The 27,501-nt window shown below is 44.8% G+C and overlaps 1 protein-coding gene across 1 annotated transcript in view; it reads left to right on the plus strand.

Annotated features, from left to right (window-relative positions):
* The window catches only part of KLHL1 (kelch like family member 1), a 1,088,169-nt gene that overhangs the window by 450,796 nt on the left and 609,872 nt on the right, over window positions 1-27,501 (plus strand). The window contains exon 2 of the mRNA XM_069205295.1: window positions 6,306-6,488. Coding sequence (XP_069061396.1) covers window positions 6,306-6,488 — 183 coding nt within the window. The remainder of the gene's footprint in view (window positions 1-6,305; window positions 6,489-27,501) is intronic.

A 27,501-nucleotide genomic window follows, 5' to 3' on the forward strand; every position in this document is an offset into this window, starting at 1 on the left:
TCTGGGGAAGTGTCAATACCCAGGGGTGTTGCATGGGAAAACCCACGACAATACCAACAGAATGCCTCCCTTCCAGGAGTAAGGCAACACAGCGACTTGTGCTGCTTTGCCTCACACCACATCTTTCCCTGGCCTCATTGATATGGTTGAGAGGTTTGCACAGGCCCAGTGTCAGAAAACGTGAAACTCCACCAGCACAAGCCCCTCACAAATAAGCCTCACTCTTTATAAAGGTGAAAAGTGAAAAACATTTTAAGGATGAATCAGTGTGTATCACTTCCAAAACACCTTTTTGGAAACTGTTGTGACTGGAACATAAATACTGCAATTCCGAATAAAATACCACAATGAAAGCAACCTTCCTTACACTATTATATTCATAGTTTCAATAAAGGAAACGATTGACAACCTTTAAAAGACTCGCTTTAGATGTTATGTTTTAATTGATAAACTAAAGGATCATTTTCATAACAAACGTGTATGTGCTCCCTTTATAGTAACATCTACACACACTTCAGCGAGGATTTGAAGCACATAATTGCAGCTGCTCTTTAACCACACACTTCACATTAAATATACATTGCTTTAGAGAGAAGGTTAGAGCTTCTCGAATTCTTTTCAAGTCTGCTTTTAAACTCACTCAGTCGGAGCAATGCGAATTCCTGTCACATGCAATTGTGTCAGTAGCAATGTTCGCCATTAACGAAAAACTGTAAGGCGGCACGGACAGCGCAGGAGTGTTTTCGAAAGACTGCAATGTCTAGGTAAAGAGGCTTACTGTACAAATTAACAAAGCCACAGTGGACGCAAGAACAAAAGCCGGGTTCATGCAACCAAGTCAAGAATGCTGATGAGAGCAATGATAACAATGTCCACCTTAGAAATGCGTTGTTCTCTTCTGTTGAAACTAAAAAGCAGACGTTTTTGTTTTAACATCCCAGAAACCTCAGTAACCCGAATCGTTCCACAGAAGCACGGCGCTGAGAAGTATATTTGACAAGTACTACTGAGGCACCATATTCTATCCCACAGAAAAGTCTGATTGTTTTAAGAGATGGGACAAGAAATAATGTAGAGCGTGTGATTCAATGACACTATTTAGGGGGCTATTAACTGAAGCAGCAAAGTTTAAAAATAATAAATATGTGTTTTTTAACATACCTTCACACCACACTTTAGTATTACTTTTGATCCTATTTATCCATACTAAATTTACAAACCTTAGCAAGGTGGAAGACCTTTCAGGTATTTGAATTTGTGCACTACATTCCACTCCAAGTTTCATCAGTCATCTTTTAACTCACTGAGCATTCCTTTCAATTTACCCAGGGGCGGCTCCTCTGTTAGGGTGGAGGAGCGTCACCCCACCACCCCCACACCCACCCCCCACCAGCAGCAGAAGCTCCAAAATTTCAGAACAAAAGGTTAATAAACTATTTGGCATATTTATACTCTGCTTGCGCCAGATTTGCGTCATTTGTTTTACGCAAATTCGGTGCAAACCTAACACCATATTTATACTTTGACGCCTAACCCCCCGAACGTCAAAATTTCGCAGTGTGTGTCATTTTCTGAATGCGTGAAACCGCCTTGCATTAATGACATGCAAGGTAGGCATTCCTGTCCAGAAAATGACTTAAACACCCCTGCGCCATATTTATCCAACCACACAAAAATTCCACACGGATGGGAGGCGGAGTCGAAAAATGATGCACAGCCCGATTTGCGTCAAAAGTTAACACCTGGGTCAGGGCAGGCGTTAAAATGGGGCAAACACACCAGTCCTTAAGGAAAACCGACAGAAGCAACATCAGAGCTAAAAAGGGAAGACATGGAGGTGCTATTCATCCAGCATGCACGAAGACGCAGAGCACAGGACCAACAGCAGCAGCTTCCACAACACCAGCAGGGACCCCAAAGGCAACGCAGAAGGCAGGAGAGGATATTCCAGACCAGGACAACCCTTCAGGGCCTCAGGGAACATGACATCAACCAGAGATACAGATTAAACTGGCAAGCCACACAGTAGCTGCTGCGCCACATTGAGCCACAGTTGGCACCCAGCTTGCAGACACCCCACCTCATTCCACCAGAGACCAAGCTGCTAGCTGTCCTCCACATGTTGGCAAGTGGCTCTTTTCAAACCACTGGTGCCCTGGTTGCCGGGATCTCATAGTCCTCATTCTCTGCCTTCCTACCCAAAGGTACTGGACGCCATCATCTCTCTCACACCCGCCACTTCAGCTTCCCCAACACACAGTGGAAGCAGCAGAAGACCAAACAGGGCTTCTACCAAATCAATGGCTTCCCACATGTGCTTGGTGCCATTGACTGCAAACATGTATGGATTGTGCCACCTGCTGCAACCGAGCATCTATACCGTGACAGGAAGCACACACACTCTATCAATGTGCAGGCCATTGTGGATCACCGGAGATTGATCACCAGCATTGTGGCAAAGTATCCTGGGAGTGTACATGATTCATTCATCTTCCACCACTGCACCATCAATCAATACTTCCAGGATGCATGACATGGAAATGGCCTACTTGTTGGTAAGTACAGAAACCTAGTTATACACACACTGCACAGCAACCCTGTAGGACACACAACACACACACCACTATATTGACACGTGGCCAGGAAGACACTGAGGTTGTGACACTGCTAGTCATGTTTGAATTCCTGACCCAATTGGATACACACCTATGGACAAATAACAGATGCAAATAACAACAGATGCCACTCCAGAGATACCAGGGACAAATCTAAAACCACACTGTGACAATGACATGGCCTTAACTGGCAATACATCTTGGAAGATGAATCTTACAATATCACATCAATAACACTCAATCACACACCCTTCCAACCAATACGTACTGTGTAAGGAGTGTGTAAGGTGGCTTGCTGCAGGTCAAACACCAGGACACACATAGCATGAAGATGATGACTCGAATGAAGGTGACATGGAATCATTGAGGCAGTACCAACATCTCACATCACACGTGGGGTGTCATTTCCCGCTAGCAATAAGGAAGTGGATTGTGCTAAGAACACAAATTGATGTGACATTATTGTAAAGTGCACATTGCTACACATACGGATTGAGACAAATACACATATACACAAAAGATGTACAGGCATTTGGACCTTCTGACACTTAAACCTTCACCCCCACAACAAAGTTATCCAGCTTACCTCGACCGGGTTCAGTAGTGTAGGTACATGTTTGAACATGAGCCAACTTGGTGAGGGCACAAAAATAGGTTTGCCTAGAACTTGTCACACATGGGATATTTGTGCATTGTCAATTGTCAACACTTCAGTGGTGCAAACTTATGGAGATGTGTTGTACTTTGTCACCTAGCCAAATCAAAGGGCCTCACTGTTGTTTTTCACATGCTATTAAATATGTTGGATTGGATTGGATGTTCAGGCCACATAGTGCAATCCTCAAATGGCCACTGGACGCTGGTCAACTGGGCTCTGCTTGCAGGACTTGATGCAGTGGATTCTGGGCTGCTCCTTTGTAACTGTAGCAAACAGGAAGTCCCTTCTTGTAACAGTAGAAGAAAGGAAAAGTCCTTTTAGTGGGGAAGCCCAAGTGTGCAGCTAGTGCAGTCCTTCAGAGTGCAGTGTCCAGGTGTAGGTAAAGGGTCCAGCCGGGCAGTCCTTCTTCTTTGGCTTGTTCCTTGTAAGGATCTGAGGAGTGGGTGCAGCTCTGCCATATTTATCCTTGTTCCTGGGTGAAAAACAAGGGGTTCCTGGGTATCCAATAACAGACAGGCTTCTTCCCCATTGATGACCACTTCCTGGGAAGTGAGGCAAAAAATCAATCCCAGGGAGCAACATTCCTCAAAAATCCAACATGGGCTGAAAGTGATTTCTGGAGGTTAGGTCTGGCTGAGCCCCACTCACTAGTGTGGCTACAAATCCTAAACACACCCCTCTCCTGCCCTCTCCTAATCTAATGAAGGGGGAACCTAATTGTCTGGGGTTGCAGGATGTGAGGGAGGTGCTGGGCTGCTCCAAATGTCCTTCCCTGCCTTTGAAGACCATATTAGCCGTCCTCCCCCCTTCCTGCTTTACCATCTACTGAGGCATATCTCCTGCCCCAGGCACATCCGTTGTGTTAAGCTCAGGCCACTTCACATCTAATCAAAGCAGCCTGGCCAGGCTGCCAGAGGATGGCCTATTAGAGAGGGGCACTACAGAGCTGAAGTTGGCAACTTTCAAGAAAGAGTTTTAAAACTCTTTACCTGAACTAGTTATATTAAATCCAACAATTGTAAGTTGTGGGATTTATTATAACAATTAATGTGATACCAAACTCAAGGTATCTGACACTTGAGGAGACTTTGATAATAAAAAGAAAGCCTCTCCATTTTAGCCTATGGTGGCCATTCACTACAGTGAGAGAAAACAAATGTGGATGGTTTACCTCACCAGGGCTTGTAAAACTATTTTTATAAGGTCCCTGCTTATAGGTACATGGCACCCAACCCTAGGGGCAAATAGGGCACAACTAAGGGGTGACATATGTAAACAAAAAGATAGTTTAAGACTTTGGAAGTACTTTTAATTCTAAAGTTGAATTTGCATATAACTTTAATTTAAAAGCAGCCAGCAAGGCAGGCCTGCCTATAAAATGACCCTGGGCACCTCAGCATTCACCTATTGGTGCACTACCCATGTTGGGGTCCCTAAATCTAGAAGCCATACATATCCTGATAATTATAGGTCGGTTGCCATAGCCAGTAATAATTAGCCTAATTTGCATACTCATTTTACACAGAGCACAGGCTTTGGGACTGGTTAGCAGTGTCCAGGGCACCAACAGAGTCAAGAAAACACCAGCCAAAAGTGAAAAATGGAGGCAAAAAGTTAGGGGGCCTCTGCAATTAGTCCTGTTTTCTCACAACTGCAATACCAATTTGCCAAATGAATTGACAAACCTTGGAGTTTTCTTTGATCCAAAGAACGTTTTCATCCACCCAAGAGTATGCAATAAATTTTCCACATATTTTGCAAAGCCACAAAGGTGCTTATAATATGGACGTGGTTCTTTCCTCTGTGCTCTCCATGTTGGGCTTTTACAATCGATATATCAAGGCCTCCTGTTAAAAGTTCATAAGCGAACTACAGCTGCCACACACTGAGCAGCAAAGCGAGTCTAATGGTCAAGAATATTCAGACAATATGTACGTATTTTCTCTCCGTGCATTGGCATTCCATTAAAGGGGGCAGCAGGGGTAACCCTCGAGAAGTGAGGACCAGAAGCATGAAATACGATGCATTGAAGAAAAGGACAAAGGAAGCATTATTTAAAAGACCAGTTCATATTCATGCGAGATCTGAAAAAACATTCGCTTCTTTTAGGCATCCTGTGACTGAATATTATTGGCAAGCCACAAGAACCCTGTGCTCCAAACCCATGATCCAATGACTACATTTCAAGTAGCACAAGTGGTAAGCCCCAGCAGGCCTCCCGTCATATAGGGATTTCGAAAGCATGAATCATCTCAATTAAAGTACCTTTCTAACTATTTTCCCTCCCTTTGTTTCTTCTGGTATCCTGAAGTGGCATGTATGGAGCACGACACACCGAAGAAACCAGGATTGCATGACATATAGATAAAACATTTTTAGATTAGTTGTATAAGCGAAGCCCATACGCATTTACCTTGCTCTGTTTTACTGTCAAATTATTAGTGTCCACGTAAAAAAATATTTTTGAATCACAAAGCTGTTTTCTGCAAGAATCACTGCGTTTTGTTTTTAAACGTCCCTTTTGTTGTTTTTGTCCATTGCTTTAAATCGTCTAATGTGATAAATTACAATACGTTATGTTTTTTTATGGTTTTGATGTTGCTACAGTAGTTGTATTGTCTTCAAAATATCTGTTGCACAATATTAATCCAATAACTCCTATACGGAAATACCACTGTTCTTCGAAGTTATCATATCTCAACTATGTTGGAACGTAGAGAGCCTTCCTCCATGCTGAGTGCGATTCCCCGTGGAAGAAAGAGACTCATAATAGAAAAAATCAAAAACCTATGACAAATAGAGAATTACTGACTCGGAAATTAGAATCAGATCACTTACAGTTTGAGATTTTAAATGAGCTCACTATGATCTATAGTTAGCTTCACTTAAACCGAAAAGCTTGAACTGTCTTTTTCTAATATTGTAAGAAGATGAAGTGATTTTTCCTAGCAGTTTCTTGAACTCCGCGACAACCAGAGCCTAGACATTTTATGCCACTTCCTGAACATTACATTTTATTTGTATGTTTGCAGGCTGTCAGCTACTGGCTGTCCTCTGGCACCTCAAAATGATATGGACTCCAGTACCTCCGAGGAGTTTTACCAAGCAGTACACCATGCCGAGCAAACCTTCAGAAAGATGGAAAGCTACTTAAAGCAGCAACAGCTCTGTGATGTTATTCTCATTGCAGAAAACCGCAAGATACCCGCTCACAGGTAAGACACTGATGCAACTATGTTTAAACTCTGGTAAATATATACATGTACCTTTTTGTATAATGTTAGACCTGACAGCCTTAGGGTGGTCACCCCCAACTTTTTGCCTGCCACCCTCCACTTTTTAGATACTGTTTGTGCTGGTTTTAAGACTCTGCACACTTTACCACTGCTAACCAGTGCTAAAGTGCACATGCTCTCTCCCTTTAAACATGGTAACATTGGATCATACCCAATTGGACTATTTAATTTACTTATAAGGCCCCAGTAAAAGGCACTATAGGTGCCCAGGGCCTGTAAATTAAATGCTACTAGCGGGCCTGCAGCACTGATTGTGCCACCCACTTCAGTAGCCCCTTAACATTGTCTCAGGACTGCCATTGAAACGCCTGTGTGTGCAGTTTCACTTCCAATTCGACTTGCCATTTAACAACTTGCCAAGCCTAAAACCCTCCTTTTTCTACATATAAGACACCCCTAAGGTATGCCCAAGGTAACCCAAAGGGCAAGGTGCTGTGTAGGCAAAGGGCAGGACATGTACTTCAGTAGTTCACATATCCTGGTAGTGTAAAACTCCTGAATTTGTTTTTATACTGCTTGGGGGCCTGGTCGCTCCATAGGCTAACATTGGGGCTGCCCTCATACATTGTTTGAGTGGTAGCTTCTGATCTGGAAGGAGTAGGAAGGTCATATTTAGTATGGCCAGAATGGTAATATAATATTACTATTTCAGAAATGCCACTTTTAGAAAGTTAAATCTCGCTATGCCTTTCAATCCACGTCTGGCTGAGTTTACTTGACAGCTCCTTGTGCATTCACTCAGACACACTCCAAACACAGGATACTCAGCCTCACTTGCATACATCTGCATTTTGAATGGAGCTTCCTGGGCTGGGAGGGTGGAGGGCCTGCCCTCACACAAAGGACTGCCACATCCCCTACTGGGACCCTGGCAGACAGTATTGAACTGAAAGGTGACCTGGTGCACTTCTAAGCCACTCTTTGAAGTCTCCCCCATTTCAAAGGCAAATTTGGGTATATAAACAGGGCCTCTGCCCCTTCCAACTCAGACACTTCCCTGGAGAAGGAACTTGTAACCAGAACCTGCATCCTGCTAAGAAGAACTGCCTGGCTGCCCAAGGGACTTACCTGTCTGCTTTCTGTGAAGGACTGCTGCCTTGCTGTTTCCCTACTGCCTTGCTGCTCTCTGGTTGGGGTGAAGAAGTGCTCTCCAAGGGCTTGGATAGAGCTTGCCTCCTGTTCCCTGAAGTCTCAGGACCAAAAAGACTTCATCTCTTCAAGAAGGACTCCTTGTGCGACGCACAGCCTGCCAGAAATGATGCACAGCCTGCAACACAACATTTCACAGCGTGCTGAACCGGAACAACGCAGCCCGACTTCGCAATGAGAAGATCGACGCAGCGCCAGCATAGCACCCAGAAATTTGACGCACGGCCACTGGAATGACACACAGCCAAACCGGAATAACGCAGCCCGTCTTTCAGAGAGGAATCAACGCAGTGCCTGCCGTGCAGTAGAAAATTTGATGCAATGCCCATCGAATCGACACAGCTCCTGTGAATTTGTCCTGCCAGCACAGAAAATCCACGCATCGTTCCTGGGGCATCTGAAAATCCCGCAACCAGAAGAGGATCCATGACTGAGCACCGGAAATCGACGCACAGCCATCCCTGCGTGGAAACTAAACGATGCATTCCCGTGTGCCGCCCAAGAAATCTATGCACACCCCTTTGTTTCCACGCATCTCACCCTCTGCGGTTCTTTGCAGGGATGTTTCATGTGAACCAGGTACTTTGTGCTTGAAAGAGACTTTGTTTGCTTTAAAAAGACTTAAGACACTTTATATCACTTTTCAGTGATATCTCAACATTTACATGCATCTTTTTTGTCTTTTTGACCTGCATTTATCCAGATAAATATTTCATATTTTTCTAAACACGGTGTGGTGTATTTTTATGGTGCGATATTGTGTTATTGTATGATTTATTGCACACATACTTTACACATTGCCTTCTAAGTTCAGCCTGACTGTTCAGTGCCAAGCTACCAGAGGATGGGCACAGGATAATTTGGATTGCGTGTGACTTACCCTGACTAGAGTGAGGGTTCTTGCTTTGCTGGGGGAAACCTGACTGCCAACCAAAGACCCCATTTCTAACAAATTCACACTAATGGAACATACCTGCTAATTACGTTTTGTCAGTGAGACAGTGGCAATGATGCTTGTAGGGATCAAGGAGCTATATTATTAAAAGTGATATTATTATTTTAGATTTACTTTAGGTTTGTTTTCTAGAGAATAAACTGAAAACCTGATAGGGATATTGACACTCTAGCAGGTATTCAAGGACTGTAAACATGAGTGGTGCACCAAACTCATGGAAATTAGACGTAAATTTGTGATATTATTTTTAAATACAGATACGATTTTATACAAAGATACGGTTATATACAGATGTGGTTATTCTGGATTGTTGATTGTATAGCTGCATGCTACAGCAGCAGTTTTGGTGTCTTGGGAAGGAAAACACATCACTTGAAACCACATTGTGTAGGAAACCCTTTGTTCAGATGCAAGGAGGGCAGTGTTAGTTTAGAAACACCTACCTGCCAGTCCTAAAGGAAATGCATACAGTATAAAAAAGACCATATTGAATGTGTTTGTCAATAAGTTTTAATAGTATAAATATCCTACTGAAAGAATGTTTTAGGTGCTTAATGGAACATATCAATCCATTCTTCAACAACAATATTCCATCAGTAGAAATGTGTCATACTGTTCAAACATATTTTTACACCAAGAATAACCCTAATAAAGAGACCTTTAACCACTTCGCTGCCAGGCTTTTTCCCCTTCAGGTGCCAGGCCTAGGATTAGGCTTTCATTACTTTTTGTCAACATAAGCTACCCACGCCAAATTTGCGTCCCTTTTTTCCAACATCTTAGGAATTCTAGAGGTACCCAGACTTTGTGGGTTCCCATGAAAGAGACCAAGAAATTAACCAAAATACAGCAACAATTATTATTATTATTATTTTAAATGGGAAAAAGGCTGTAGAAGAAGGCTTGTGTTTTTTTCCCCTGAAAATGGCCTCAACAAAGGGTTTGTGGTGCTAAAATTCACCATCTTCCCAGCTTTCAGGAACAGGTAGAATTGAATCAGAAAACCCCTTTTTTCAACACAATTTTGTCATTTTATCGGGACATACCCCATTTTTACTATTTGTTGTGCTTTTAACATTCTTCCAGTTAATGACAGAAATGGGTATGAAACCTATGATGGATCCCAGAAGGATAAACATTTCTAAAAAGTAGACAAAATTCTGAATTCAGAAATGGGTAATTTGTGTAGATCCTACAAAGCTTTTCTACAAAAAATAACAGCTGAAATAAAAAAAATATTGAAATTGAGGTAAAAAAAACTCTTCTGGTTGCAGGGATATATAGGGCTTGTAGGTTCATCAAGAACCCTAGAAACCCAGAGCCAATAAATGAGCTGCACCTTGCAATGGGTTTTCATTTTATACAGGGTACACAGCAATTCATTTGCTTAAATATAAGAGTGAAAAATAGGTATCAAGAAAACCTTTGTATTTCCAAAATGGGCTCAAGATAAGGTGTTGAGAAGGAGTGGTTGTTTGCACATCTCTGAATTCCGGGGTGCCAATAATAGCAGGTGAATTGCAGGCCATTTCTCAAATAGACTTCTTTTTTACACACTGTCTTACATTTGGAAGGAAAAAATGTAGAGAAAGACAAGGGGCACTAACATTTGTTGGTCTATTCTGTGTTTCCCGAACTCTCCGGATAAGAATGGTACCTAGCTTGCATGGGTAGGCCTAATGCCCTCAACAGGAAACACAATATGGGCACATCACATTTTTACATTGAAATCTGACTTGCATGGGATTTGCAGGGAGTATGGGTTAGAACATTTTGGGGGATCCAAGCGAGCCACACCTCCCTGGACCTTTCCGAGAGTCTAGTTTTCAAAAATGTCTGGGTTCGGTAGGTTGACTAAGGTGGTCATTATGAACATTGCAGTAAACACCCCATGGCGGTAACTACTGCCAACAGGCTGGTGGTCTGGACTGCCAAATAGCGAAGCACATGTGAAACAAGTAACGGTCTATCCACACACCGCCATTTTTCTAGTCCCGACAAGGACGCAGGATGCCACCCACAGGCTGGCGGAAAGGCCCAACCCGCCCACCAAATAATGAAACATCAGACCGCTAGCAGTTCTGGGGCAGGAACCACTGCCAGGCAAAGTGTGGTGGAAACGAACAGTATAAAAGGAAACCCTCACCAGAGGTACACAGAACACACCGATGCAGACATGGTGCAAAAGTTGGAAATAATGCCACTGCTTCTCCTTGCCATATTCCTCCAGGACTGTGACTGATGACTAAGACGATGACGGTAAGTACCGCAGCCTCGTACACATGGGAAGAAAGGGCACAGTTACACACCCACCCCACCCACACCGCAATGCACTCACAACCCTGCCCACATCCCAAGCCATACATACCAAAAATAGATGTACTTACCAGAGACAAGCCAACAAAGACCTGCACCAATGTACACACATGTGCACACCACACCCCAACAGTGAAACGCTGAACAAAGTCATATTGTGCCAACAGCACTAATGGGCACTTAAAGTTTATTATAAGCAAAAAAAGTAAGGTCCAAATAAGGCCATTGACCAGTCCATGAAGGGCCAATATAGCCCGAACATGACTCCCAAGTGTGTAAAGGGTACTCCACTAGGTCTGGAAGGGGGGCTTGGGCTCAGTTTTGAGAGGTGGAGGGGGTTTGGGCTTGCCCTTGGTGGGAGGGGGAGTGGGCCTGGACTGGGGGGCAGAGGGACCTGGGGCAGCACGGGGCCTCTTCCGCCCTGGGGAAGGGGCTTAGGAATAGGAAGGGTGGACTGGAGAAGACTTGGACAAAGAAGGAGTGGATTGGGCAAGGACATGAGCACGTTTAGGGACAAGATGGGGTGGGCAAGTAGGTTCAAACAGGTCAACACGGGATAGGAAAAGCTTCTTAGGTGTAGTTGGAGGAGATTTGGAGGCAGGTCTGGGAGTGGAGGTTGAGGGAGTGCTCGTATCAGGTGTAGGTGTGCCGGATGTGGGTGCAGCTGCCTGTATAATATGCTTGTGTGTGGTGTGGAAGTGTGCAAGTGTTTTGGGAGGGGGGTGGACACAGTGAGACAAGACAGGCTGCCAGTGTAGATGGATGTTGTCTAGGTGTCTGCAGGTCTAATGAGTGTGCTGCAAGTGTCTGTAAATGTAGTCGTGGTGAGTGCAGGTGTGGTATCAGGGGTGCATGTCTGGATGTCAGGGTGTGCAAGGTGAGGTGACAGAAAGGGTGGCGGGGGAGGTTGACACACTGGGGGAAGTGGATGTTGTTGTGTGTGCTTCGGTATGTTGGGTGTGTGCCTGCCTGTGGTGGGAAGTGTGGTGCTTGTGTTTGTCTGTGTGCTTCTTGTGTGTTGATCTGTGGCAGTCTGTATGTGTGCTTGGGATGGGTGAAGGGAGTGGGGTTCTGGAAGGGGTAGAGGTGGTAGGAGGGGGTGCGGAAAAAAACGGGTCACGGGCTGCCATCAAAGAGGAGGCCAGAGCCTGAAAAGATCTTTGTAGGCCAGACATGGCACAGGGAATGCCTTCCTGGTATGCATTGCATTGCTGCATCTGGGATGCTAGCCCCTGGATGGCATTCACAATGGTTGTCTGCCCTGCAGAGATGGTTCTCAGGAGGTTAATAGCCAGAAGATGACAAAGAATATACTGGCCCAGTAGGGTCCGCCACCACCATGGAGCTGTCATCTGAGAGGTATCAGAGTCACTACCTCCAGTGGTAGTTACCTCCCCTGTGGTACTACCCTCACCCTTCAGCCCACATGTCCCCTTGGAGTTGGTCGACTCTGCCTCCTTGGAGCCATGGGCTGCTGTATCCCCACTCGCCAGTGCCTCAGCTCCCTCACCAGATGATGCTAATATACACAGAGGGCACAGGAGTACAGGGGTGGGGAAACAAACAAAAATAAAGTATGTCAAATCCTGAATATATGTACATTTTGGCTCGCTCACGCACACTCCCACCCAGGTTATGCACGTACCCTCAGCAGATACAACATACATAATGAATATGCCCCTGACTAGTGGGCATGATCCCAGAATACATCAAAAAACCCTCATGAAACACAACCCTGATACACTGTGTGAAGTACACCCATGAGAGACCATGCCCAGCCAATGCATTTACAAGTCAATAAGCCCACAATGAATACCAGATGACACAAAGGGGACCCCTCATAGGCCTACAGACTCTGCCAAAACTATCTCTTACACCATTCCAAGGACTTGGAGGGGGCAGGGCTGCAGGGACACACCTGTCTAAGTGCCTGGCACTACAATGCACACATCCCACAGCTCCCAAATTCAACCGTCAAAGTGGTGTCACAACAGTGTTGCTACTCACCCCATTGTGGCTGCTGTGCTGCCTTCAAGTGCCCATCCAAATCCGGTCAGGCCACCACCGGTATGCAGGTCACTATGGGGGTCAGGGTCCGACGGGCATCCCTTCCTCATTGGGAGGACGTCCCCAACTGGGCCTCTCCGGTCTTCCTGGCCCAGCGCCACAGTTCCTCCCACCACTTCCTGAAGTGGGTGCTCCACTGGTTGTAGACACCCAGTGTCCGCAATTCCTTGGCGATGGGTTGCCACAGGCCTTTCTTTCGATGGGTGCTGACCTGCATGGGACCCACAGAGAAAAGAAACAGACATCAGAATGGGTGCACCGTATGCATATGCTGTGCCGTTCCATATGGCACGGCCATTGTTGATATGAATTTGAACAAATTACAGACAGAAAGTGCCAGACAAACTATGGCTGGACAGTCACACATCGAACACACATGCATACAGGCATCCACCACAATCACATACATCTATGGATGAAAGATGGCAACTCACCTGCTCATCTGGTCACCCATACAACTTCGCATACAGGGGTAGGAACCCGTCCACCAGCTTCTCCAGCTCCTCTGCGGTGAAGGCAGGGGCCCTTTCCCCTGTAACCTGTGCCATCTCAGGGACCAGAGTCAGGACACAGCAACACACACAGTGGAGTACTACCTTCATGTGAATCAGGAGTGAGGTGTCAAAGGTCTGACAAAATGGTGGAGGTACCGCAGCAGAGTTCTTTGTCACGGCTGGCGGCGATCATGATTGGCCAAGGTTCCCCATTGACAACAATGTAATCCACTGAACAGTTGCATGGCGATGAACACCGCCTTCCGCCATCACGATAAACGCCAGCGGAATGAAGTCACTTCCACTCTATCATACTTGGATGGCAAGAGGCTGACATTTTGCTACCACCACGTCTCCATAGCCTGGCCGGGCCTCATCCAGGGCCCCATTCTCCCTCTCCCTCTTTCGCTTGCTGACATGATTCTATGACCCCCACCTATACCCATCTTTAGAAGTGTGTCCACACTGTGATGCCTTATGACAGAGAAACGTCAGCACACATTTGCCTGACGGTGTACCTCATTCTTTCAGTTTGTGTGCGTAACCTATGTGACAGTACAGTGATATCATGTTATGCAAGTGTACGTTGACACACAGAACGTGTTCTTTCTTTCCCAGACCCATGCAGCGAGGTAGGGCCCCATCTGTATACAGACCCCTGGTAGATCTGGACACTATGAAGGAACGTCACATCATTATCACTTACCGACTCAATAGAGCTACAATCCATGACCTCTGTGCATTAATGGATCCTGTTCTGAAGCCGGCCAATCGAAATAAGCATGCCATCCCTACAACTGTGTAAATGCTATCTGTGCTCCATTTTTTTGGCCACAGGCTAATTTCAGGTGACAGTAGGCATAGCTGCAGGGGTCTCACAGCCAATGTTTCACCACATCCTGTCCAAATTCCTGGATGCCTTCGTTCAACACTTGCAAACTTATGTCCAGTTTCCCCAAAGGACTGAACTCCCCGCCATCAAATCTGGATTCTATGCCTTCACTAATATCCCCCATGTGATAGGTGCCATTGATGGAACCCACATGCCTCCCAAACCCCCAAGAGTGAACGAACAGGTGTATAGGAATCATAAGAACTATCACTCCATGAATCTACAATTGGTGTGTACTACTGATCAGTACATTTCACATGTGAATGCAACAGCTGTGTGCCACACATGATGGGACAACTACAAGGGGATTTAGGTTGGCTCATAGGTGAGTGTGTATGACACTGTATCAGTTACATAGCTGACAGACAAGCTGCATGCAAGTAAAGGCAGTTTGTTCAAGTCCTCTTTCATCCACTTTTGCAGGTGATTCTGGCTTCCCCAACTTGCAATGGCTCCTGACACCTGTGAGGAATCCCAGGACAGATGCAGAGAAGAATTATAATGAGGCACTTGGATGTACTAGGAGGGTGATAGAGTGCACTATAGGAGTCCTGAAGGCAATATTCAATTGTCTCCATCGCTCTGTGGGATCCCTGTGCTACGTCCCTGACAAGGTATGTAAGATAGTGGTAGCTTGCTGCATGCTGCACATCTTGGCTGTGAGGTGCTGTACAACCAGCCCTGCAACCTCAGAGAAGGGATGAGAGTGATGGTGAGAAAGAAGAGGGCCAGGATCTCAACTCCAGGACCCAGTTAATCCTGCTATACTTCCAATGACACTAAGGTACTGTTCAATGATGCTTCTGTTTTCACTGCATAGTTACAGTCTGTCTCAAATAATATGGTGTCTTCTGTCAGTGACAATGCTAACTGATGACTGAAGTGGCATGTGGCAGGGAACCCAATATTAGGTACAGTGTGACATACAGTGCATTGGATTCCCTCCTGCAATAAAAGTGTAATTATGATAGTAACTGGCTAATGCATACACAATCACAATTGATATCTCATATTCATGAGAGACATACGATTTGAGTGCCTAGGTGTATTTATTCAATGTCAATATATACATAAGCATTGGGGCAGTGAAAGGGAGTGGGCACATGGTTAAAAACATACTCAGGTACATATGCTCAGCTGTTGGTAGCACTGGGTTTTGGTCACTTCCTGATGCTGGGCTTGGTCTTGTCTGGTGTTTCAGTGGCATATCTGGGTCTGAGGGCACATTTGCGAAGGTGCAGCTAGGCTGCAGGGGTAGGGGTGCTGGTTTCCTGTGTGTCCTCTGGCAGTGCCACCAGTCCAGTGGTTGCTGCTGATATAGAAGGCAGGGCAGTGTCCTGGCTAGTGGTAGGGGCTTGCAGGTGGGTGGAGGACTCAGGCTGGCTGTGGTACTGGTGCTGCAGCACCCCTACAATGGAGGCCATCATGGCATTGAGCTGTTTCCATTGCTCCATGGCCTCCTTGTGGTGTGCTTCTGATTCTGATCCAGGCTGGCCAGGATCTGGTCCATCCTGTCATGGGTATGGTGATATGCTCCCTGGACCTCAGATATCACCTCCTGGGTTGCTGCATCCCTACTTGGGCCACCCCGTTGGGCCACAGATACCCTCCCACTGGCCCTAGCCCCCTGTGTACCCTGCACAGGTCTGGCAGTCCCACTGGCAGTTGGCCCTTCATCATCCTGCCTGTTGGTGGGTGGAGACTCTGGCCTCTGTACATGTGGGCAGTCAGTCCGTGGCCAAAAAACACTGGTGTGGGGTTGTTTAGGAGGAGCTGATGATGGTAGGTGAGTGGTGGGGTTCTCAGTGGTATCCAGGGCGGGGCTTCTGGAGGGTGACAGTCCAGGACTGTGTGATGGGCCAGGGAGTTCCTCCATGTCCAGACATGTCTCGGCACTCTCCTGAGATGGGCATCCGTCTTCAAGTGGAGGGCTGGCAATCCTTGACATCTCCGTCCGGGTGGCATGGGTGGTGGTGCTTGTATGTGGGGGAATGGACATGTGGGTGTCATGCACTTTTTCGGCAATTGCTGCACTGGTCTGCATTATTTGATGCTTATATTCCCCTGTAGTGGCATGCAAGGTCCCTTTAGGTACATTTTGTTGCATTTCATGTGGGGGTGGAGGTGCATTGTGGGTGCTGTAGTGACACTGGGATTCCATGCAGGGGTAGGTGACTGTGCACAGGAGGCTGGACGGAGATTTGTTTGTGGGATTGTGGGCATGCAGGGGACTTGGATGTGGGTGTTGTGGACTGGGTAGGGGATGGGGTCCTGGTGGCAGTGAGGGGATGGGGTGGTATATGCATTACAGGTGTGGTGGATATGAAGAAACTGTAATTGACTTACCCGAGTCCAGTCCTCCAGTGAGCCCAGTGAGGTCCTCCGGGTGCAGGATAGCTAGGACCTTCTCCTTCCAGTCGGTGTATTGAGGGGGAGTAGGTGGGGGACTACCTCCAGTCTTTTGTACAGTGATGTTGTACCTGGATGCCATGGACCGAACCTTCCGACACAGGTTGTTCCATCTCTTCCGGATGTCGTCCCTTGTGCGTGGATGGTTTCCTACTGCATTGACCGTGTTGACTATCGTCTGCCATTGCTCCATCTTCCTGGCCATGGGTGTCTGCTGCACCTGCGCCCCAAATAGTTGTGGCTCGACCCTGAGTATTTTGTCCTCCATGGTCCTTAGCTCCCTGTCTATCAATCAGGGGTGCTTAGGGGGTGTCATGTTGTGTGTTGTGGGTGGTGTGTTGTAGGTGTATTGGTGAGGGTGCTGTTCTGTGGTTGTGTGTGTGGCTTGTGAAGGTGTTTGGGGTATGAATGGGTTTTGGTCATGTATTTGTGTGTGTGATTTGTGTGATGTTGACTTCAGTGTATGCGTGTTGTGTTGTCAATATCAGTTGTGCTATTGGTGTTGCAAAGGATTGTGGGGTGTGTATGTGAGTGTTTTATAGTGTGGATGTGTTGCAGGTGTGTTTTTTTCAAACTTGCCAATGTGTGGATTTATTGTTGGTGTGTCCCATTGCTGGCCGTGGTGGTCTGTACCGCCAATGGCCATTCGGCATTCACTGCCCGCCAAGCTGATTTGTGCATCATTATTTGGTGGGTGGAGGATTTGGCCTTTCCGCCGTTGTTGGCCCTTGAGGTGGGTGGAGGTTGCAGGATTTTTGGAGGTTTGTCTTTTTGGCACAATTTTTCGGCTGTGTGAAGTCCACTGTCACTGGCGGTCTTCTGTTTACCGTCAGCACGGCGGTCGGGGGTGATTACCCCAAAGTTCATAATTAGGGCCTAAGACTGTGAAAAGAAACGCACTTAGGTTATGTTAAAAAGACCCTTCACCCACCAACTAAGTTGGTGGCATGCTTTTTCATCGGGGTCCAACCCAAGACACCTAGCATGTCACAGGTGTTTTTCAACGCCTGATTACAGCAGAGCAGGTTTTTTCATTCTTACTACACACAGTGGTTGGATTTGGCATGAGAGTGAGTGAGTGTTCAGTAGATCACATTTTATTAACAAGAGATTTCACAAAAATGAAACGCACTGTTAATAACTGAAAGGCCAAAAAACTGAACCTATGACTCACAACTCGTGAGCTGTAAAGCCGCGACAAGGCATCAACCGCTTTACAGTCCATTCACACACCTTTCATGCATGCACAAGACCATTCATACCTCCAGCCAGGGGCCCAGCACATTACAACACTCGCATCTACAGGCAGCGCCATTCAAGGGCCCATCACTTTCATACACCCACATGCACGACACAGTAATCACACCAGCTGTTGGGAGTGTGTGGACTGGCATTTGGCTAGCAGTGTTATGCAGTGGCCAACAGCAAGTCACTGTTTACACCGCCAACCAAGCGCCACTCCAAGCACACCACCAGCCAAGTGCCACTCCACCCACACCGCCAGCCAAGTACCTCTCCACGCACACCACCAGCCAAGCACCACTGCACGCACACCGCCCAAGTGCCACTCCACACACACTGCCAGCCAAGCGCCACTCCATGCACACCGCCAGCCAAGCGCCACTCCATTCACCCCGCCATCACTTTATTGTTTTTTAAACAACAAAGAAAACAATAACTAACTATAAATAAGTACACATGTACAAACTACAAAGGCAAAAGCTCTAACTAAATACATGACAGTAATGCCAACCGTGAAACTCAAAATATGAAAATATAAAACAGGCAGTTTTCGTTCACAGTAGTGCTCAATAATTTTTACTAATAACTAATGGTTTCTGCCTCCCTTGGGGGCAGGTGGGCCTAAAAAACTAGGCTGATCTGCCCCCAAGGGGGGCAGAAATGGCAAACAGTTCTGTGCCTCCTTTGGGGTGCAACCCTTGCCCAAGGAGTGGCCCCCACAGAAAAAAATCCAAACTAGAATAATCCATGGTGTATTTGTGGCTTTTGCCCCCGTTGTGGGCAGATGGGCCTAAATAAAATGGGGCAATCTGCCCCAAGGGGTGCAAAAATGACCAACAATTCTATGCCCGCTAGGGGGTGGCATCCCTTGCCCAAGGGGCCACCTCCCACAGAAAAAAAGAAAGGAAAAAATCCCTGGCATTCCAGTGGCAGATCGGCCTAAAAATAATAGGCTGATCTGCCCCTTTGGGGGCAGAAATGGGCATAAATAATATGCCCCCCTAAGGGGGGTGATCCTTGCCTAAGAGGCCGCTCCCTGCACTAAAATAAACAAATAAATAATCCCTGGTGTTTAGTGGGCATCGGGCAGCAGGAATGCTAAAATAGATTTTGAGGAAAAGAAAACCCTTTCCTTTCCCTGATGCCTATTTTTTAGGAATCCCCCCGGCCGAAGGAGAAACTCACCTGTTTCTCCAAGATGCGCTGAAAGCAAATGGCTTCCAGCACGACCGACACCCTCTGATGATGTCAGCATGCGATTGCATGCCGGGGAGGGTTGGGGGTGGAAGGGGAAGTGATTCCCCCTCCATCCCTGAGGGAGTGAGGGAAGGCCCACAGAGGAGCGTTCACCCCATAATCCAGTGCTAGGATGTAATAGGGCAGGGTGCATTGCATTTAAAAAGTGAGAAATGTGGTTTTAGGTTGTACATGTCTTGATAAACTACTGTAAGGCCTATTTTTACCATTGTTGACATTGGGTTACCCTAATACATATAAAACCGCTAATGTATGATTGGAAACAGATAGAAACAAGGTGTTGACACTGAAATTAAAAGTATTTAAAACCCTCTTTAATGAACACAAAAATAATTTAAGTCACAGCTTTTAAAATGCCACTTTGAAAAGGTTAGTATTTTCATGCCCAAATGTTTCTGAGGCCTTCTAGTGTTTTCCAGCTGCTTGCGACTGTCAAGGTCTCCCTCATTAGGAATGCGTATTAGGCCCAGACAGGGAATAAAAGGGACTGGGTGGAGTCAGGATGGGCCATCCTGCCTGAATGGTTGGGGATGTAGCTTTATCTGCTCCCCCCTTCAATTCAAATGGCTTGCCTCTGGCACACACAGAGGAACCTGACATTAGTCTTTTATCAACCCTGACTTATCAGAGCCTTGACAGGGTACGGAAAGAACATTCCAGATCCAGATGTAGGGGTAGTATAGGGAATTGCCTCACTCAAAGGCTGGCACCAGGTATAAATATTCAACCTCAAGAGCCATTCTTAAGTGGACATTACAGGGGAAGGACAGCCTTGTTATGTGGAGTACTCCCCTGATGCTACTAGGGGACTGCCTTGCTGCTTAATGCCTGCTTTGCTTGCCAGAGGAATGCCCTTCTCTCAGAGGAGGAAGACTCACCATGCCGCTTCAACCTAAGCTAACCTGAGTGACATCAAGGGTCAGTCGGCTGACCTTCTGTTCTGGACTACAGGGACACAACAAGCTTCAGAGTTCTCTCTGCAACTGCACTATTGAAGAAATGGAAAATCCTGACATTTCGTGCTCTGAAAATCTCAAACAGAAAGATTTGCACTAAAGCTGTGTCAAATGCAATGTCCACCAAAACAAAGCTTGGATGAACCTGACGCATCTTGCAACAAAGACTGCCAGCAAAGGCCAGCAACATATCTGCTGTTCATGCTGCAGCAAAGACAGCTTGCGGTGACTGCAAACTGAAGCTTCAATAAAAACCATCCATGATGCTGAACCGCATCTTTGTACCAATGTGATAACAGTCTGTAACTCCAAGCCTGCTCTTCACGCTACAGTGCGACCATCTGCAATGCTCTGCCTTCTCCTTGCAGCCTCCTCTACTGCAAACTGGACTCTTCTTGCTGGACTTTGAGTAGGTAACTCTTTTCAGCAGAACTAATTTAGGCCCTATTCCAGGCTCATGCTCCATCGTGGTCAGCCCAAACCTGTCACTTTCTCCCAGTCTAGCAGGATTAGATGAGTGGTGCATCTTGATTTTAGGTGCTACACTAATCTAAAACTTTGAAGTTACATATCTCTGATTCCACTGATTGGATTTTTGTGCTTTTTGTCTTATTAAATTTATTAAGATGTACTCAGTTTTTCTAAATTCGTTTTAGATGTTTCACTTTACTACTGTTTGTGTGCTGCCTAAATACTTTACACATGCCTCTATGTTAAGCCTGACTTCTTTTGTGCCACCCTATGAGAGGGTCAAGCACATTTTAATTTTGGGACTTTTGTGGTTCACCCTCATGAGTATTTAGGTTGTTGTTTGAAAAGGGGTTTCACCCCTCAATCAATAAATACATTTCATACATGCAGGTTACATCACAGGATATGTGCACAGGTTGATATTTGTCTGACAATGCATCCTGCATTTCTAACAAGGCTAAAAATGTCACACTCAAAAAATTATACACTTCAAAATGTATGTGCAAGGTTCTCAGGCACACAATGGCACAAAAGTAATTTGAAAATGAAAGTGAATGAAATGCAGCTTTAGTTTGACAGTGATATTATGTGCTGATCACAGAGGTTTTCACATGTAAAAAAAATTTGCAATATCTTAGGCATTCATCCAGCTTGATTACTTCAGCAAGCACCTCAAAACATTTTGCCCCTTTAAACTTCAGGGGATATACTCTAGGTAGTTATTGTTCTGTCTGCTTACTAACGCTCAATTTATTCAAGTCATGTAATGTATAAACAAGGTGTGTGCCAAAGGCCACTGATGTGATAGTGTTTTCTGTCTGAAAGTACATCAGCAGAAGAGAGCTCCAAAATACAGCCACTACCCACCAAGAACTCTCAATGGTAAGCATCATGACTTCAGGGAGTGTGGTTTAAATGACCTCAGTTTCAATGGATGCCACCAAGATATAAAGATACTGCAAAGCCTGTAAGGATGCTCGAGCCACAAGGGGTATGTAAGAAGGAAAGAAAGCACACACTAGCCAACTTGCAGATGGTAAACAAGTATGGCCCCAGCCACTGGATTACCCACTTTCACAGTATCCTGATTACATGTATTCATGAGGCATCTGGAATGGCATCATAGCAAGGAAACATCTAGGAAAGATGACACTCCCAGAAAATGCTGGTGATTTTCAACTTCAGCAGTCACTAGAAACTAAAGACATCCTGTAGATAATCAGTGAGCCATTCACCATTGCAGTTGTTCTGCAGTTACATTACTGAACATTCCAATTGTGATTTTCAGCAGCATTAAAGCTTGGAGAGTACCTGGTCTGTTGATTCTCATGAGCCTGTTGACAGTATTTGAAAACTTGAATCATTTTAGACTGCTAAATAGGGCCATGAGCCTCATTTTGGTGTAAGTTGAATATGGTAACTGTCAATAGTCATATATTTGTGAGAAGAAAACATAGCAGTATCAGGGTTAAAACGTATTGAGAATCAAGCAGCATAATACAGGGATTCCCCTCATCTATTCAGCATGTTGGTTCAGCCCTTCATCAGATTCTAGGAGATCTCAGCAGCCAATTACATACAAATTACTTTTTCACCTTTCCTAAGAGCCAGCTGAAGACCGGAAGGCTTTGATAAAATAGAAGTGCCAATAGCTGAACTTCAACAAAGACAGAATTTTTGATGGCAGGAGCAGACCACTCTCTGAGCAGAACATCAGGAAATACTTTGCATTTAAAAAGTATCCTGCATTTTGCTTACATATTTGAAAATATTTAAGTATGTGCATCTTTTATGTTCTATTGTTAACAATGTAATTTGTGAAGCTGTGTGCAATGTATAAAGGCATAGTCATTGTGCTGATAGTTTTATTGCCTCCCTGCATTTTTTCTAAGTGATTCCATTGTAGTACTTGTAAGTGGACATGTGTGGTATTTAACTTACTCCAAGGTTGGCCTGGGATAGATTTATTTGGGCTGAAGTCTACCTTTTGAGTTGACGTGGGTGTAAAATTAGTGAACTGCACATCACTTGTGTATATTGAGGATGTTTTTCATTGTGTTTGTCTTTCCTTCCCTGTTCCTTTCTTGATGTCCCCTTTCCTCTTACCACTGTGTAATATAGTGGCCCTCATTAGGACCCTGACCGTTGGTGGTAATTTGGGGAAATTTACTGCCAAGAGGCTGGCGGTACCTTTTCCTAAATTGTGACATTGGTGGTTTGGCTCAAGCCAAACCGCCAATGTACCACTCCGTCTGCCAGGGTGGTAACGGCCGCTGGCTGGAGACTTCAGTCTCCAGCCCGGCGGCCATCACAATCTCACCCTCAGGATTATGACCCCGCATACCACCATGGTTTTCGTGGCAAACGTACCGCACGAAAACCATGGCGGTAGGCACTATCAGTGCCAGGGAATTCCTTCCCTGGCACTGGTAGGGGTCTCCCCAGCCCCCCTCCCAAAGTCCTCCCCCTCCCTCTCCTGCCCCCGCACATTTACACCTGCGCACACACATACACACATAAACACACGCATACCCACATCCACCCATTCATGCACACATACATACCCACACACCACAACACACACCAACATATGTTGCTGCACACATGCATTCACAACATACATTTACGCTAATATTCCGTCATTCACTCACTCATTCAAGGTGACTCACACCCGCATGCACGCAGTCATAAACAGACACCCCCACACACAACAACCCAACACAAGCACACAACACCCCCCTATCCTGTCGGAGAACCCTACTTACATTCTTGCAGGGGGTCCTCCGGCTGGAGACGGGACGCATCGCTGCTGTCAGCAGCAGCTTCCACCAGCAAAACACCACCAGACCTTGCTCATGATATGGTAGGTGGTGTTTTGCTGGTGTGGTGCTGCTGCAGATAGCAGCACCACCTTACCTCCGTCCCCCGTCTTGACCGTCGGCAGTATTCTGCCAGACTTCTGGCTGAATTCCATCAAGGGTCATAATGTGGGTGCGCGGCTGGTAGCCACAGTGACGGTATGTTGGCGTCCGTCACCGTGGCGGTAGGCTGCAGTTACCGCCAATGTTGTAATGAGGGCCATAGTCTCCCCTTCTGTGCTCTCCCCCTTGCCACTACCCAGGTTACTCTCCCCCTTGCCACTACCCTGGTAACACATAAAACAGGTGCCTAATTCTAAGAAATCTTGATTGGCAACTTGATACATTATTAATAGGGCCAGCATAAGCAGATCTATACCGTTACCTTTGAAAATTACATTTGTGAGTATATGAAGTAGTACCACAAGAGAACAAACATGTCCCTATGGATGCCTTTGTGACTTGCGCCCATGGTCCTCTTACAATTGTTGTTTATGTGACTCATCGATTACGATAGCATTTTTTTTATGTTTGGAATCATTTATGCTATGTTAGAGATGTGTATATGAGCTGTTAAATCTAACTGTTTACAAATAGCAGATGTAAAAATATTGAGGAAAGCAAAATGTATGTTGAGATTTGAACCATGTTTGTTATATACTCAAAAGAATACTACTGCCAAGCTAAGCTTTACATATGACTATGCATTGTTGAAAAGTAGTATTGTTATTTTGTTTTAGCACAATTAAAATGTGCAACATATTTAATTGTTTTCCGAACAGACTAGAAAAACTGTGTTTATTATTATAAGAATGCCCATTTTAAAATGGTGTTGCATCATCTAGTAACTGACCACATATTTTTGCTGAATTAAGAAAGTGTATATAATAATGCTTATTTTAGGTTGTGCTCTGCACTTTAATACATTTTTTTGGGCATGTCAAAGTACATAATCAATGCACTTAATGGAAAGGTACAGGTCTACAATAGGAAAATTAACTATATTGAGTTTCTTTAGATGTGTCCTTTTGTAGGAATGCCTGGCTTTGAGATTCAGTTGCTTCTTTAACTAGGACAGTTCTGCAAGTAATTATCTGTTTGATTGCCTGGGTCTTTTTGTCTTTTCTAGTAATACAAGAGTAAAACAGTAAATAACTAGCCACTAATGTTGACCTTTGTGTTTAATCCAGAGCTTTTGAGAAAGTCAACAGCCTGTTTGATTTTCCTTTCCCTTTTATTTCTAATGGAACTTTTAAACACAACAACCCAATGCTGCTCCAAACAAGATTTATTCAATGAGTACTTACTCACTGTACAGGAGGGCTGTTAGAAATTGGGATGTTGGTTGACTAGGGTGTAAATCTTAGTCAAACAGCAACCACAATCCTAATCAGGGAAAGGGTCAGGCAAACCCTAAATTTACCTTTGCTCACTCTCTGGTAGAATGGCACAGAACAGTCAGGCTTAAGTTACAGGCAGAGTGTAAAGTATGTGTGCAACTCTTCAAACAGTAAAAACAGTGCAAACACCACAAAATGAGATACCACACCTAGTTTACAAAAATACATCTCACTTTAATAAATAAAACAAGACAAAATGGCAGAAATCCAATAGGTAGAACTTGAGATATTGATTTTTAAAAGTTTCAGGTAAAATAGTGATAAAAAGCGGAAAGCGCTAAAAGAGGTTATCTGGTCTGGGACAAAGTCAAAACTTCAGGCGGATCATGATGGAGCACAGGTTAGCTACAGGGGCCTAGTAAGGCCCACTGAACAAAAGTACCTCAATCCGAGGTTGCAGTGTGGTTTGTGGTTTCGGGTCAAAGATGTGTCGCACAGCAGAGGCGATGCTCCTGTTCCTGAGATGCAGCAAGGCTGCGGTACAGGATCCTCATGCATTGACACTGAGAATCCTGTCAATGAGTCCATCGATAAGGAGACCAGTGTGGAGGATGAATTGCACAGTTGAGGCGAGGCGTTAGCTCTGATGAGCGGTTAAGCTGCAATACAGAGTTTCAGAATTGTTGCTAAGGCTGCTGTCGGTGAGTATGCAAAGACCTGGTACTGCAAAAAACATCTCGCAGTGGGGGTTACGAAGGCAATGTTTCGGGTTGAATCCATGCAGCATCAGGGATATATTGGTTCTGCTCCAAGACATGCTACTCATAGACACGAAACTTGAAAAGCTGATCTCTTGACAATTGGAATTTACACTTATCAAATGAAATAACATACTCCCAATGTTATCCTATGGGAGAGACAGGCCTTGCAGTAGTGAAAAAGAACCTTTGGTGTTTTTCGCTACCAGGACATCTAAAATTTAAAATTACATGTCCTACTTTTAAAATACATTGCACCCTGCCCTCTGGACTTTCCAGGGCCTACCTGAGGGGTGACTTATATGTATTAAAAAGGGAACTTTGGGCCTGGCAAAAGGTTTATTTTGGCAGGTCAAAATGGCAGTTCAAAACTGCCTACACATGCTCTGCAATGGCAGGTTTGAGACATGGTTAGCGGGTTACTTAAGTGAGTGGCAGAATTAGTGCTGCAGGCCCACAAGTAACACATAATTTACAGGCCCTGAGCACATGTAGTGCACTTTACAAGAGACTTCTAAGTAATTTAAACATTCTTATTCAGAATAAACCAATATAACTCTGTTTAGAGGAGAGAGCACAATCACTGGTTAGCAGTGATAAAAGGCACGGAGTCATAAGTAAAAAAAAAAAAAAAATCAGAAAAATAGGAGGAAGAAGGCAAAATATTTGGGGGATCACCCTGCAGAAAGAGTCAGTTTCAACACTGGCCATTTTGTGCTTCCTGTACCAAGGACCACTATGCAGAAAAAATTTAATGATTTTGCTACGCCCTATATGGGGAGAAGAAGTTGTCACTTTCCCATAATTGCCCTTTGTTGGACAGCCCATCAGAGCAAAGGTTTCCGCTAGCAAGCCACCTACGTAAATAGACTAATTCCCCTGCTATGTTTAGAGTGGGGGATTGTCAGTATGAACTAACATGCTTGAATCAAATGGGAGCAATATACTCTCTTGTTTCTCAGCTCCTCTAGTAGTCAAAACATGCACAGGAATATGAGGGTGAATAGTAGAAATGTGGAATGGTGAATGGGATGAGAGAGAAAACAGAGGAACTGGAATCTATCATGTTAACCTGTCATATATATTGATCGATGATGTCTGCATGGTGTAGTTGATATGTAAAAGACAAAAAGATATCATAAATAACACGCCCAGTTTTCTGTTTTTACTGATTTTTACTGATGAATACAGACAGAAAACAATGCCTTTCCTATCTGTATTTATTTAAAAAAAAGGAAAATAGTACTTTTTGTCAACGATCCTCCATGCTGTTTTTCATGAATCCAAGGCAAAAGCTGACCAGATAGACAGATAAGGAGTTACAAAACAGCTTCAGACTTCCTTAAAAAAACCTTAAAAAAGGCATGTTAACATATATTTGTAGTATAATGCTAATATGTACTTATGGGTGTAGTGTTTTGTTATATGTGGCTGATTAATTTGCTAAAACGCAATATGCTTCCATGTGTGAGTGCACATCTAAGAGTTAAATACATTTTGAATCATACCATTTTATGATTCCTTTGTTTCTCAAAACACAAAATAAATATGGATAAATACCAAGGAGAATGCCAAAAAATATGGATAAATACAGAGGGAAATGTTAACAAATAAAAATCATAAAACCGGGAGCCCTGATCATAAACACCTTATCATATAAGGTTCTATGCTTAACTATGATAGTGAAAGGATATAAATATTTATTTGCGTCTAACTCTTTGTACTCTGATGTAGAACATTTATTTCCAGAAAACTAAACACATAGGGG

The sequence above is a fragment of the Pleurodeles waltl genome, chromosome 8 (genome assembly GCF_031143425.1).
Source record: "Pleurodeles waltl isolate 20211129_DDA chromosome 8, aPleWal1.hap1.20221129, whole genome shotgun sequence".
Classification (NCBI taxonomy): Eukaryota; Metazoa; Chordata; class Amphibia; order Caudata; family Salamandridae; genus Pleurodeles; species Pleurodeles waltl.